This window comes from Nerophis lumbriciformis, linkage group LG12 (genome assembly GCF_033978685.3).
Source record: "Nerophis lumbriciformis linkage group LG12, RoL_Nlum_v2.1, whole genome shotgun sequence".
In the NCBI taxonomy this organism is placed as follows: Eukaryota; Metazoa; Chordata; class Actinopteri; order Syngnathiformes; family Syngnathidae; genus Nerophis; species Nerophis lumbriciformis.
This window is the reverse complement of record NC_084559.2, coordinates 24,809,095-24,823,871: the sequence shown is the minus strand read 5'-3', so window position 1 is coordinate 24,823,871 and position 14,777 is coordinate 24,809,095. Positions and strand designations below refer to the sequence as shown.

The window sequence follows — 14,777 nt, the reverse complement described above, 5'->3', positions numbered from 1 at the left end:
ATGAAATAATAAATACAAAGTTTGGTAATTATGTAACCTTCATCAGATGATATACTGTATGTAAAACATCATAAAATGGGGCCAAAGCAGGCCAATGTCAACAAATGCATCATAATGTATTTATTTAAGTCATTTGAACAAAAAAATATATATCTTTAAAGTCCCAAGACTCAAACGTCATGCACTTTCAATTTTGTTTTGTTACAGTTGTGACAGCATCAATATCCTGTATGGCTTTGGATATCATCTGAAGAGCTTTTGCGACGTCGACCTCACTCATTGGTTCACAGGTGATTTCAGGCGAAACATTTTGTGCGAGTCTTTTCTCCTTTCTTCCGAGCAAGTTGCTGTTTTCAATCCTAACTGAGCCCACAGTGTTAAAGTATATATTTTCTATTTTATGAAGTTGGGATTACACACACATTAAACAAAAAATACAGTATGCTGGTGGCTTCTTCCAGCATTATTTAATTGCTGAAGGATACAGTTGACTCGTTTTATCTTTTCAAGTTCTTGCCTGAGGTGAGTGTAAAGAAGCAACACAATTAACAATAAAATTGAAGGCATGATTTGACTTAGTGATACTGTAAGAAAATCTACTCACCGACTTTCTTGCGTATCTGTATCAGTCTTATGATGGCTCACAGGTGAATAATTTGTTTCAAGCATTGTTGGTTTGGAGATGTCACTCAACTATGAACAAAGCAACATGAATTTACAAAGGTGTGTGTAACATCTAACGAGCATCAATGTCTCAACCTGCAGCAAGCAGCTGGGTGTGACACGTAGCCTCAGTGATGTTTTAGCCTCGTTGTAGCTTGCGAGAATCCTTGTGAAAGCAGAAGAGGTGTGTGGAATCAATGCAGCACCATTAATTCATGCGGAAGCTTACCTGCTTGCACGACCCACAACGGAGCAAATTGAATACAACTGTCTGGGTCTGTCAGGTGGGAGGCTGTTAAGGTGATATGTCACCTCTTTGACCTTTGAGGAGGAAATAAAATGGGGTTTAAAAACCATGCAGATACGCCATATCAATAAACAGCGGAAATGTATGATAGACTCATGTTAGGCTGACATTTGCCTGCGTCGAATGCCACTCTGGCTTGTAATGAGTGAAGTACATGCTGAAGACTCCATCAGACCGAATGATAGATCCATCACCAGGCGAGACCTCTATGATGGAGATATCTTTGCCCAGTATCCTACACAAGAGACATTTAAGCAAATTAGCATGCAGTAACTGACACGGGTGTGTGTTTGAGGGCATCAGAGAAAATGTAAGATAAAATAGAGATGCGTTTGTTTTTCCATATCAATAGCAATACAGCAAATAGCTAGAAAAGCACCCGGAGAGCGCAGACCTCCGCCAGGTTCTACCTCCAAATACTAAAAAAAAGTCACACATTTGCACAATTGGTGAAGTCAAAAATCGGGAAAACCGTCAGCAAATTATCCATATATCATATGAATGTGCCAACAGTGCCTTGCGTGCATCCGCCATCATAGTCCGCGCTGTAGTCAATAAGCTCTTTCTTTTACGCCATCCTCTTGTTGTGGGGCAGACTGGCTCGTACATGCACATGCATCCTCTGCTGTTGCCATTTCTAATACAAGTAGTGTATAGTTTTCACTAGGGATGTCCGATAATGGCTTTTTGCCGATATCCGATATTGTTCAACTGTTTAATTACCGATACCGATATCAACCGATATATACAGTCGTGGAATTAACACATTATTATTCCTAATTTGGACAACCAAGTATGGTGAAGATAAGGTACTTTAAAAAAAAATTAATACAATAAAATAAGATAAATAAATTAAAAACATTTTCTTGAATAAAAAAGAAAGTAAAACAATATAAAAACAGTTACATAGAAACTAGTAATTAATGAAAATTAGTCAAATTAACTGTTAATGGTTAGTACTATTAGTGGACCAGCAGCACGCACAATCATGAGTGCTTACGGACTGTATCCCTTGCAGACTGTATTGATATATATTGATATAAAATGTAGGAACCAGAATATTAATAACAGAAAGAAACAACCCTTTTGTGTGGAAAAAAAAGTGTGAATGAGTGTGAATGGGGGAGGGAGGTTTTGGGGGTTGGTGCACTAATTGTAAGTGTATATTGTGTTTTTTATGTTGATTTAATTAAAAAATAAAATAAAATAAAAACGATACCGATAATAAAAAAAACGATACCGATAATTTCCGATATGACATTTTAGCGCATTTATCGGCCGATAATATCGGCAGGCCGATATTATCGGACATCTCTAGTTTTCACTTATATCTGTCTGTAGACTCGCTATGGAAACGTTGAAAAAAGAGGGCGGGGAGAAGACGCAGTCGAAGTGGAGGCATGTAAATAAAACCGCCCACAAAACGGCACCCAGAAAGTGGCTTGAAATAACGGTCTGTAAATCATAATCTATGCAACATTTTGATTAAAGAACAACCATTACATGTTATGTAGACCACAAGTATGTGTTTTAAATGCAGAAAAAAAATCATGATATGACCCCTTTAATAATTCCTACTTCACGGAAACAGGAACCAATTAACAGCGATACATGAGGGACTGCTGTACATGTTTACATGACAATAAACAAAATATAGCATGAGTTCAATTAAACTCACACGTTTAAAACACTTTCAAGGAAACACAGTTATGTATAATTTGGTCAAGAAGAAACATATTAAGGGGGAACAGCACTTTTTTGGGCATTTTGCCTATCGTTCACAATCGTTATGAAAGACATAACGATAGATGTATTTTTGTTAATGCATTCTTGCTCGTAAATAAAATTCTGGGAGGTCCTTTATTCCACCTATAAAACCCAACAAAACAACATTTAAAAAGCGCCAACAATAATCCATTTACATTTTGTGACTTGAATATTAATAACCAAATATTAGTGAAACTATTTATTGCAGCGCTGTGATCGTGAGCTTGCGTGCCAATGTTGACATGATCGACTGACCAGCTGCTTCCTTGTTTCCTTGCTCGTCAAACTTTATTGTAGATCATAAATCATGCCTCTCACCTGGATGGTAGAAGTACGAGGACATATTCCGACAAGTTAGTACACTTTGAGAACTAATTTACACCCAGAAATTGCGAGAAAGACACTTGATTCCACCCAAATTTTCTTTGCGAGGATTATGAGTCATTCTTCATCTAAATGGGAATATATGAACATCCCAGCAGTCAGCATACTAATGACAACAGACATTGCAGAGTAAATGATGTTTTATTATGTTTGTTGGCTCTCATGAAGTCTGCAGTGAGTAATAATCAGTCACGTTAGGGGGAAAAAAGCGAACGTCGTGATGCGTTTTTTAAATTAATGTGCCGCATTACTAAAAATGAGCAAAATACGTAAATATCAAATGTTCCTGTTACTACATTACATACATATTTACAGTATGTACCGTATTTTTCGGAGTATTAGTCGCTCCGGAGTATAAGTCGCACCAGTCGAAAATGCATAACAAAGAAGGAAAAAACATATAAGTCGCACTGGAGTATAAGTCGCATTTTTTTGGGAAATTTATTTGATAAAACCCAACACCAAGAATAGACATTGGAAAGGCAATTTAAAATAAATAAAGAATAGTGACCAACAGGCTGAACAAGTGTACGTTATATGAGGCATAAATAACCAACTGAGAACGTGCCTGGTATGTTAACGTAACATATTATGGTAAGAGTCATTCAAATAACTATAACATATAGAACATGCTGTACGTTTACCAAACAATCTGTCACTCCTAATCGCTAAATCCCATGAAATCTTATACGTCTAGTCTCTTACGTGAATGAGCTAAATAATATTATTTGATATTTTACGGTAATGTGTTAATAATTTCACACATAAGCCGCTCCTGAGTATAAGTCGCAACCCCGGCCAAACTATGAAAAAAACTGCGACTTATAGTCCGAAAAATACGGTATATAAAACCTTAATGGAGGTGTTTGGAAGTTTTTTCAAGGGATATTATAGGTATAATAGAGCAGCTACCATAGGCTCCATTGTAAGCGGACTTTTGATCCCATTTATTTAATATTTAGAATGAATATTGACAAAAACATCCGTCATCATGTCTTTCATAATGATTGTGAACGATAAGCATCCATCCATCCATCTTCTTCCGCTTATCCGAGGTCGGGTCGCGGGGGCAGCAGCCTAAGCAGGGAAGCCCAGACTTCCCTCTCCCCAGCCACTTCGTCCAGCTCCTCCCGGGGGATCCCGAGGCGTTCCCAGGCCAGCCGGGACGACATAGTCTTCCCAACGTGTCCTGGGTCTTCCTCGTGGCCTCCTACCGGTCGGACATGCCCTAAACACCTCCCTAGGGAGGCGCTCGGGTGGCATCCTGACCAGATGCCCGAACCACCTCATCTGGCTCCTCTCGATGTGGAGGAGCAGCGGCTTTACTTTGAGCTCCCCCCGGATGACAGAGCTTCTCACCCTATCTCTAAGGGAGAGCCCCGCCACCCGGCGGAGGAAACTCATTTCGGCCGCTTCTACCCGTGATCTTGTCCTTTCGGTCATAACCCAAAGCTCATGACCATAGGTGAGGATGGGAACGTAGATCGACCAGTAAATTGAGAGCTTTGCCTTCCGGCTCAGCTCCTTCTTCACCACAACGGATCGATACAGCGTCCGCATTACTGAAGACGCCGCACCGATCCGCCTGTCGATCTCACGATCCACTCTTCCCTCACTCGTGAACAAGACTCCGAGGTACTTGAACTCCTCCACTTGGGGCAAGATCTCCTCCCCAACCCGGAGATGGCACTCCACCCTTTTCCGGGCGAGAACCATGGACTCGGACTTGGAGGTGCTGATTCTCATCGATAAGCAAAAAAAAAAAAAAGTGCAGTTCCCCTTTGAGACTTAACAAATAATAAAATAATAGAGGAGTCTGCTTATTTTAAAGCACATGCAAAGCATTTCATTTGCTTTAGTAACTTTAAAAGTCCTGAGCACCTGTAGGTCACGCCTTGAAGCCACATAACATTCACCAGCTCTGCAGGATAGTGCTGATCGGCTTCTTCTTTTTCGGCCACTGGGTCTTGAAACCGCCAGCTTAAAAAGAGATGCACAAGTTAATAAAAGACGAGATAAATTAATATTCAAATCTCAAGACACCCCAACAGTAAACCTGTGCCAGTGAGGGGATGGACAGGTAAGAGGCAGAGTTGGAGGAAGGAGAGACTTTGTGTCACTATCCAAGTTGGATTTGTTCGGAATGTCATCAGCGTGATTTGCATGTCTGCTTCCCTCTGCTGCACCAACAGCAGGGTTGGAGAGACGGGCTGTCTGGTGACGGCGGGCCAAGGAGAGAGGATAGTGCCAAGCGGGTGCAACTGCATGGCAGGAGTGATGCTGGACCACTGTGACACATTGGTACTTCTCCTCTGGCTGAAAAGACAAGCCATGTAAAACACAGTATCAGAGTTGTACTTCAATATCTCACACAGCACAAAAACATGTGTCCACTTTGAAATCAGCAAGTAAACAGTTATGAATCTTGGACCTAAATAGCTCAAGATGGATATGTACTGTAGAATACGTTTTCCACCAAGAGCCACATACTGAAAAATTAAAAGGATCTTTGGACACCAAGCCATTCTGATGAGTATTTACAGATGGAGAAGAGTCTAAATACGCTAGAATTTTACATGTTTAATTCCACTTACTTGTGCCAAATGTGAACATTTGACATAGATCTTGGTGAAACCTGGTCTAACTAATGTCAAATCATGACACGCACATCAATAAACAACTTTGTGTACATATTGTACAAAAAATTTTGAATGAAAAAGTGTAACATTAATTATTATTTTATTTTATTACTTTCTTATATTAATTGTTTTTCATCCCTACAGCTCAATTTTTGTTTCATCTGACCACAGAACTTTCCTCCATAAGGTCTTATCTTTGTCCACGCGATGTCAGATGAAACAAAAATTGAGCTGTTTGGCCACAATACCCAGCAATATGTTTGGAGGAGAAAAGGTGAGGCCTTTCATCCCAGGAACACCATTCCTACCGTCCAGCATGGTGGTGGTAGTATTATGCTCTGGGCCTGTTTTGCTGCCAATGGAACTGGTGCTTTACAGAGAGTAAATGGGACAATGAAAAAAGAGGATTACCTCCAAATTCTTCAGGACAACCTAAAATCATCAGCCCGGAGGTTGGGTCTTGGGCGCAGTTGGGTGTTCCAACAGGACAATGACCCCAAACACACGTCAAAAGTGGTAAAGGAATGGCTAAATCAGGCTAGAATTAAGGTTTTAGAATGGCCTTCCCAAAGTCCTGACTTAATCGTGTGGACAATGCTGAATAAACAAGTCCATGTTAAAAAACCAACAAATTTAGTTGAACTGCACCAATTTTGTCAAGAGGAGTGGTCAAAAATTCAACTATAAACTTGCCAGAAGCTTGTGGATGTCTACCAAAAGCACCTTATTGCAGTGAAACTTGCCAAGGGACATGTAACCAAATATCAACATTGTTGTATGTATACTTTTGACCCAGCAGATTTGGTCACATTTTCAGTAGACCCATAATAAATTCCAGTGTTTCCCACACATTCATTTATTTGTGACGGCCCGCCACGAAAGAATTACGTCCGCCACAAATGGATTTTTCGGCTTTTGACTCGCTCGACCGCTCATAAAAGCAATGGGACTCTGTCTGTGAATGTACCTTGTAGTTACAACTCCGGTGCAGTAGGTGGCGGTAGCCTACTATGCATTGTAACTCCGCCAATAGCACTTAATTCACCTGGTGGGCCAGAAGAAGAAGAAGAAGACGAAGACGGACGGACGGACGGACAGACAGACGGGATCAAAATACGAGGGTAATATAGGTTATAGGTAGATAGGTTATAGCTGCATCGCTCGCGGCTCGTCATATAATTAACGTTAATCCGCGATTTCACCGAGCGTTTCACTGACGGTGAGCAGCCTGACGCTGCTTCATTAACACCGCCGCTGTTTGACTCGGGGGCCGGGGCAGACGCAAGTAATAACAGTCACCTGTTTTCATACCGACGAGCTAACGTGTCCAGGTTATAACCCTGTTGTCAATAAACACACGTGGGGACGGTGCTTCAGATACTGCATTAATACTGAAGCTAAAATGTCCACTGTCCACTGCAGCATGTGAATGCAATGAAAAGAATAAAATCTGAGCCAACCAGCTGTTAAAATGTTGTCCAGGTTAATGTTTTGGCCATTAAAGGCCCTTCATTTCAAGATTTCAACTGTGATCGGGCTTTAAACAGGTGGCTGACCTGTTCAGATGAGTGTAACTGCTACTGGTCAAATAATGTGAAATAGCATTTAATTTTACATGTATGCAATTCCATTTAAATGTAATTATAGATAATAATAATAATAATAAATACTGTGTAGTGTTGTAAATAGTCAACGGGAAGGATTTTAGTAAGATATAAGCCATGAGCACTACACAGCCAGAAAAAAACCTAGGCAGGACAAGTAAAAATATTGGGGCAAGTAGATTTGAGAAGTCGGGCAAGTAGAAAAATTAGGGCGGAGGGAACAAGTGAGACTCAGCAAACACTGAAAAATAAAGCAGGGTCAGATCAGAAATGCACTTTTCTCATGAAAAGGGTCCTAATTTATATTCTTATGTGCCTTATAGAGAGGACCATGACAAAACATACACCTCTGCCTCTGTTTCACTTTATGTTGCTGGTAAATAATATGGTTGTAGTAGTAGGCTAAAGTTAAATTATTTAGTATGCACTAATTAAAGGGGCAGAGCTTTAAGAGACATTTTAGCTTTTATATTTTATAAGATATATTTTTTGTAAGAACCACAATTAATAAATATATTTCAGTGAATAACTAATTGTTCAAATCTGTATATAAATATGTACATAAAGTGTTGTAATTATATTCCAATTCCGCGTTCTTCTTGGTCATCGCCGTTGCCGCCGCCCCCCCCCCCGCCCCCCGAACACACCACCACAAATAGATGCCTGCCCTGTGGGAAACACTGAATTCATAAAAGAACCAAACTTCATGAATGTTTTTTGTGACCAACAAGTATGTGCTCCAATCACTCTATCACAAAAAAATTAAAGTTGTAGAAATTATTGGAAAGTCAAGACAGCCATGACATTATGTTCTTTACAAGTGTATGTACATTTTTGACCACGACTGTATTTAACTAAAAAGGTTGTTTTCAACAATGACAGATTTTCAAAAATATAATGCATTTGTATTAAATCCTCTATCTCTGGCATGGGTGTCAAACTCTGGCCTGCCGTGTAATTTTACTTGGCCCTTGAGGCGATATCAAATTAACACTAAAGCTGGCCCACCAATTATATATTGCGGCGGTGCCGCAGTAACACCGCATTCATCGCTAATTGTAATACTTGCCAACCCTCCCGGGAGTCTTCCAAACTTCAGAGCCCCTCCCGAAAGTCGTCAGGTCAGCTTTTCAGCCAGTCCAACGAGTGCTGGCCCAGTCAAATAACATGTGCGGCTTCTGCACGCACACACAATTGAATGCAACGCATACTTCATCAACAGCGATACAGGTTACACTGAGGGTAGCCGAATAAAAAACGTTAACACTGTTAGAAATATACGCCACACTGTGAATCCACACCAAACAAGAATGACAAACACATTTCAGGAGAACATCCGCACCGTAACACAACATAAACACAACAGAACAAATACCCAGAACCCTTTGCAGCACTAACTCTTCCGGGACGCTACAAGGTGTGTGTGTGTGTGTGTGTGTGTGTGTGTGTGTGTGTGTGTGTGTGTGTGGGGGGGGTGTTAGTGCTGCAAATGATTCTGGGTATTTGTTCTGTTGTGTTTATGTTGTGTTACGGTGCGGATGTTCTCCCGAAATGTGTTTGTCATTCTTGATTGGTGTGGATTCACAGTGTGGCGTATATTTCTAACAGTGTTAAAGTTTTTTACGCTGGCACCCTCAGTGTAACCTGTATCGCTGATGATGAAGTATGCGTTGCATTCACTCGTGTGTGCGTACAGAAGCCGCACATGTCTTGTGACTGGGTCTGAACGATGTTAGAATGGATGAAAAGCGGACGTGACGATAGCTCGTAGAGTACGTTAAAGGCAGTGCATTTAAGGCTTGCCTCCAAGACTGTGGTCCGGGTGGACGAGATATAATGACTGATGAACACCTTTGTTCGATAATGAAGGTTGCCTCAGCTCAAAGCCTGAGCCCCCGACATTAATGAACTAGCATCTAAGCAAAGATGGCAGGTATCTGGCTTGGGCACATCAGATTAGATCAGTGTGTTGCAAACAGAGCAGTTTAAAGTCCTGAATGGTTGTTTTATTCATTGTTATTTTATTTTCAAATTTATTAGCCTGTGGAAAAAGTTAATGTTGATATTTACCTCAGAAGTCATATAAGCCTTGCTTGTTCAATATTTAATGCAAAACTTGTTTGGGTCCCTATTAAAAGGTTAATTTGTTCAACCTTGGCCCGCGGCTTTGTTCACTTTTAAATTTTGGCCCACTCTGTATTTGAGTTTGACACCCCTGATCTATGGTATCGGACTAAGATGTAAAGGAAATGTCCTTACTGCTCATTCTGGATAAAAATGTAGATGCTGCAGTCACAAACAATAAAAAGGTAACTTATTTGGAATAAGTAACCACCTCACCTTGGACTCAGTAGTAATCATTCGAGGAGAACATGACCTCGCCTGAAATGACTTGTCCTTTTGGTTTCCTTTCTCACAATGAACCTCTGGGGTGTCATCTCTGGGGCAGTCCATATTTAAATGGGCCAAGCTGCTCCGTCGACTATCAGGGTTGCATTTAGAGTTGCTGCTCAGATCTTTGAAATCATGAAGGCGCTGTGCTTGCTGATAGAGAGGTAAGCTGAACCTGGATGCAAACTTCACGAAGAACTCTTCCCCTGATGGTAACAGCATCAACACAGCTCGTTTGTCCTCTGACCTGATGGTGGGCTCGCCACCAGGCCCAAACTCAGCCTCACAGGAGGACCAGCTGGGCCACTGCACATCCAGGTTCATACTCAGCAATGGCTGTGAAGGTAAAAAAAAAAAATACTGGATTGGAATCAGCAATCAAAAAGCATACCGTATTTTCCGGACTATAAGTTGTATTTTTTTTTTCATAGTTTGGCCAGGGGTGCGACTTATACTCAGGAGCGACTTATGTGTGAAATTATTAACACATTATCGTAAAATATCAAATAATATTATTTAGCTCATTCACGTACGAGACTAGACGTATAAGATTTCATCGGATTTAGCGAATAGGAGTGACAGATTGTTTGGTAAACGTATAGCATGTTCTATAAGTTATAGTTATTTGAATGACTCTTACCATAATATGTTGCGTTAACATACCAGGCACGTTCTCAGTTGGTTATTTATGCCTCATATAACGTACACTTATTCAGCCTGTTGTTCACTATTCTTTATTTATTTTAAATTACCTTTCAAATGTCAATTCTTGGGGTTGGGTTTTATCAAATACATTTCCCCAAAAAATGCGACTTATATTTGTTTTTTTCCTTCTTTATTATGCATTTTCGGCCGGTGCGACTTATACTCTGAAAAATACGGTAAATAGTAAGGCTGACATGATTCATTGGACACAATAAGGACAAGATATATTACATACTCAATTCTTCCCAAAATTAAAGAAATACAATTTTAAAAAAATGAATGGAACATACCCTTCAAAGGATTTTATGAAACTTAAATTTAACATGGAGGGTGACGGCTGTTATATATGTGGAGCTGTAGAGGATGTCAATCATCTGTAGTGGCTGCTGTTGGCAGGAGCTCTGTGCTCTTGTGTCATCCTTTTGTGTTTCCCTCTTGTTTTCATGTGTTATTATATATATATATATATATATATATATATATATATATATATATATATATTATTTTTTTGCCTTTTGGTCCGGGACCCTTTGGGACTGTGTGACAAGGGGTGGCACTTTCGTGACTTCTGCTGTGCTTTTTTGTCGACTCTGCGTCTGCCTCCCGGGAGCGTTTTAGCCATGGAGACCAGCTGATGGGTCTCTGCCACAACAGAGTCCGTTTGGAGAGACTGGACACCAATGTTACCTCTAATTTTTCATGTGTGTGAGCAAACGCAAAAACTCCCTGAGCATTCAGTGGAACCCATGTGAGTAACATCAGGCGTGCACACTGTGGCTACACCAGCAGCACACCTGTCCCAAACCTGACTAAATAACAAGTTCAATCTCCATCCATCCATCCATTTTCTACCGCTTGTCCCTTTCGGGGTCGCTGGAGCCTATCTCAGCTGCATTCGGGCGGAAGGCAGGGTACACCCTGGACAAGTCCCCACCTCATCGCAGGGCCAACACAGATAGACAGACAACATTCTCTTATTATTATAATCAAATGACAGCAGTCATTTCCATGAGATTATTTTCCAATATAAGTGTTTTGGCCCACTTGCAATGACAATAACAAAAAATATTGTTTTTCATAAACTGTGTACTTGTATTGTTTGTCTGGGTGGAGGTCCTGCTTTGGAAATAATTTGTACCCCTTTCAGACATTGCATTTAGTTCCCATTAAAACATTCACATGTTGCACAATGAGATGTAAACAGGGGATCATGTGTACATTCCTGCAACTTCCTGTTTGTAAAAATTATATTTTTATTAGTATTTATTTAATATGCTAACAGCATTTCATGATTAATATTTATAAATTAAGATTCCTAATAAATGACAAAAGAATAAGCACACATTTAATTGGTAAATCATAGTGTAACGACCTAGAATGACACTTTATGTGTGGTGTTGGAGTTGTCCGACTTTTTGTGTGGCTGTAAACGCATCACTGGCTAAGTGCCATATGTGCATGTGTTGGCGCAAGTGAGAAAGAGCGAACGGCTGCTGGTGATATAACAGAGTTGCTTTTGGTCTGGCTTGTACTGCAGAAAATGACCAGTTTTGCCAGATATATTTTTTTTACTAATGTTTTGGTGATGTGTTTATGGCCGACAATAAAGAGTTTTGCTCAGTAAAATGATCGATGGAATTCATGTCCTCAAAGAGTCTCGACAGACGTTACAATATTTGAACAATGATGACGAAAACTGTTTTCTCTGACGTGTCTGTGTCGTGTCGAAAATTGTTATGTGCTTATTTTTTTTATTTGATTTTGTGCGTGGCATAGATTTGCCGTGCACAGAGGACGCTTGAGCAGTGCGCAATTGCACAGGCGCGCACCTTAGAAGGAACGTTGCTGGACACCTCAGTCTCCTTAGACGCATCCTCGCTCATCCATGCGGACTAGACACTGGCCGAGTTAGTGGGCGGTCGAGAGTGGAGTCGGCTCTCTTGATTGCTTTGTTGGGTCTGCTCCTGTCTCTGGCCATGCTCCCTCCACCCCAGCAGACGATGGCGTGGAACACCGCAAAGGCCACCACAGTGTATATGTTTCTTTTACTTTTTATTCATAGCTGTATGTAAAGGTGGCTCGTTGCATCAGCTCTGCTCTTTTAATGTCTTTAATGTCCTTTGTGTTCTTTGATGTTTCCCTCTTACACACATGTAAGAGGGATGTGTGCTATGGCTATGAGTTGTTTTTTCCCTTGGACCCCCTCTCCAGGGGCCCAAGCTTAGACCAATCCCCCCCCCCAAATTGTTTCAAATTTGGTATTTTTATAAATGACTGTAACATAGAAATGTTTGTAAACATTATTATGCTCCAGGCAAAAAAAATTCTACATAAATGTCGATTTATGAAAGTATGGCCTACATTTTCTAATTGGCTTAATGGGTTACACTTATCAATCAAATCTTGGAGAATGATTAAGAGTAAAAAAGCCCTTTAAGTTAATATCTTTGTTAAAAACATTTAAAGTGATTTACGTAGCCCTGTCTTTTTATTTATTTTTTTTTCATTTGTTTAGTATTATTACTCTCGATATTTGCTTGTGTTTTCTTTCCTTGATGTTGAAAGTGTCTTGACTTTTGTTTGAATTATAAAGGAATGTTTGTTATTCAATTAACCCTTGTCTAATGTTCATATTGTTGTTACTCAGCCAGCGTTTGTGGGTCTGATGGACCCGTTGCATTTTGTGGCTTTTAATGCCTCACAATCAAACACTTTTAGGTTAAAATACTGAAAAAGTGTTTGATTGTGAGGCATTCAAAGCCACAAAATGCAACGGGTCCATCAGAACCACAAACGCTGGCTGAGTAACAACAATATGAACGTTGCACGGAAAATTTCTCTGCCAGTTTCTGCATCCCACAGGGATTCTTCTTTTGTGTTTCTGCACTTGCGGCTCCCACACAAGGTTGCAACATTGTTTGTCAACACTGTCTGCTCTCATTTTCTCGCACATTTGACCCTCTGATGTTCTGTGTACCTACACTCTGTCCTCCTCCTGTCTAGGCCTGCTGTGTGTGTGTGTGTGTGTGTGTGTGTGTGTGTGTGTGGTACACAAAACATCAATTTCCACACTTCTATTAACCCTGGGTTCAGTGGACCCGGACATCTTATATGTAATAGAAATGTGTAGGGGGGGTGTATGGTGTGTGCTCATTAAATATGTATTCTGATATATGTTCTTCACAGAAAATGAGCCAAAGTCAGTGAGTCCCAGTTTGAAAAATTAATTAATTTTATAATTTTTCTTTTAATAAAAAATTAAAACTGGTCCCACAGACCCGAACACCACACAAGGGTTAAACAAATAAAATTTAAAAATAAAAATGATTCATTGGGCACAGTCATTGTACCTGTTTTTGACCGGCAGGAATGAGCTCCTCTGGAAGATATGGTCGACTGGCATACTTATTCCTGAACGCCAGTGCAGCTATTATCTGCTCCTATGGATGACAACACTTTAAGGACCGATGTCATTTTTTACAGTTATCATTTCTATTAGGAGCTTTTACTTTGTAGGCGCTGGTGGTGAACCTGGTTTTTTGTCGAACTCTCGCGGGGTTTTGAAGAGGATGTCCAGAAGAGTCTGAGCCTTTTACTAGCATAAACTGGCTACCGCATGGCGAAAGTTGTAATCGTGCCCCGTTTTTGTAGCGAATATCCACAGACTCGTCCTCATACATAACCATCCAACTGGTAGCCGAGGCGTCAGCTTCCATCCTTGAACGACACTTCGCACACAACACTTCCGTTGATGTCACCTGGGCGATAAGCGCGCGCTCAAACTTGAAGACATAAACACAAGTGACGTCATCAGGAGGGGACGGTGGCACGCCTGTCCATTTTATAAATAGATAGATTTTGTTTTAACGAGATAGATAGATAGATGGATAGATATAGGCCAACTTGTTTTATTAATTTTTTTAAACAAAAGCAATTTAGTAAAGTCAGGATTTGGATTCAAGAAAGTCTACATTTATTATTATATAATAAACATTGATCAAACACATCGATTTTTTGTGCAACCCTAATATATATATATATATATATATATATATATATATATATATATATATATATATATATATATATATATATATATATATATAAAACACCTCGTTTCAATGCGTTTTCTTTATTTTCATGACTATTTACATAATAATAATAATAATGGATTAGATTTATATTGCGCATATTATCCGCAAACTTTGGAAGTTTTTTGTGTCATAAATTATATATATATATATATATATATATATATATATATATATATATATATATATATATATATATATATATATATATATATATATATATATA

General features: G+C 39.7%; 1 protein-coding gene across 1 annotated transcript; it reads right to left on the bottom strand.

Annotated features, from left to right (window-relative positions):
* Positions 1-14,258, bottom strand: lg12h5orf34 (linkage group 12 C5orf34 homolog). Its single transcript, XM_061985779.1, has 11 exons — positions 13,970-14,258; positions 13,811-13,900; positions 9,705-10,091; positions 5,178-5,437; positions 5,003-5,101; positions 1,079-1,205; positions 893-984; positions 760-829; positions 605-693; positions 486-517; positions 1-363 (listed from the first exon to the last, which is right to left on the bottom strand). The coding sequence occupies exons 1-11, from the start codon at positions 14,174-14,176 to the stop codon at positions 188-190; spliced, it is 1,629 nt and encodes a 542-aa protein (XP_061841763.1). The 5' UTR covers positions 14,177-14,258; the 3' UTR covers positions 1-187.
* Between the last annotated feature and the right edge of the window lie 519 nt (positions 14,259-14,777).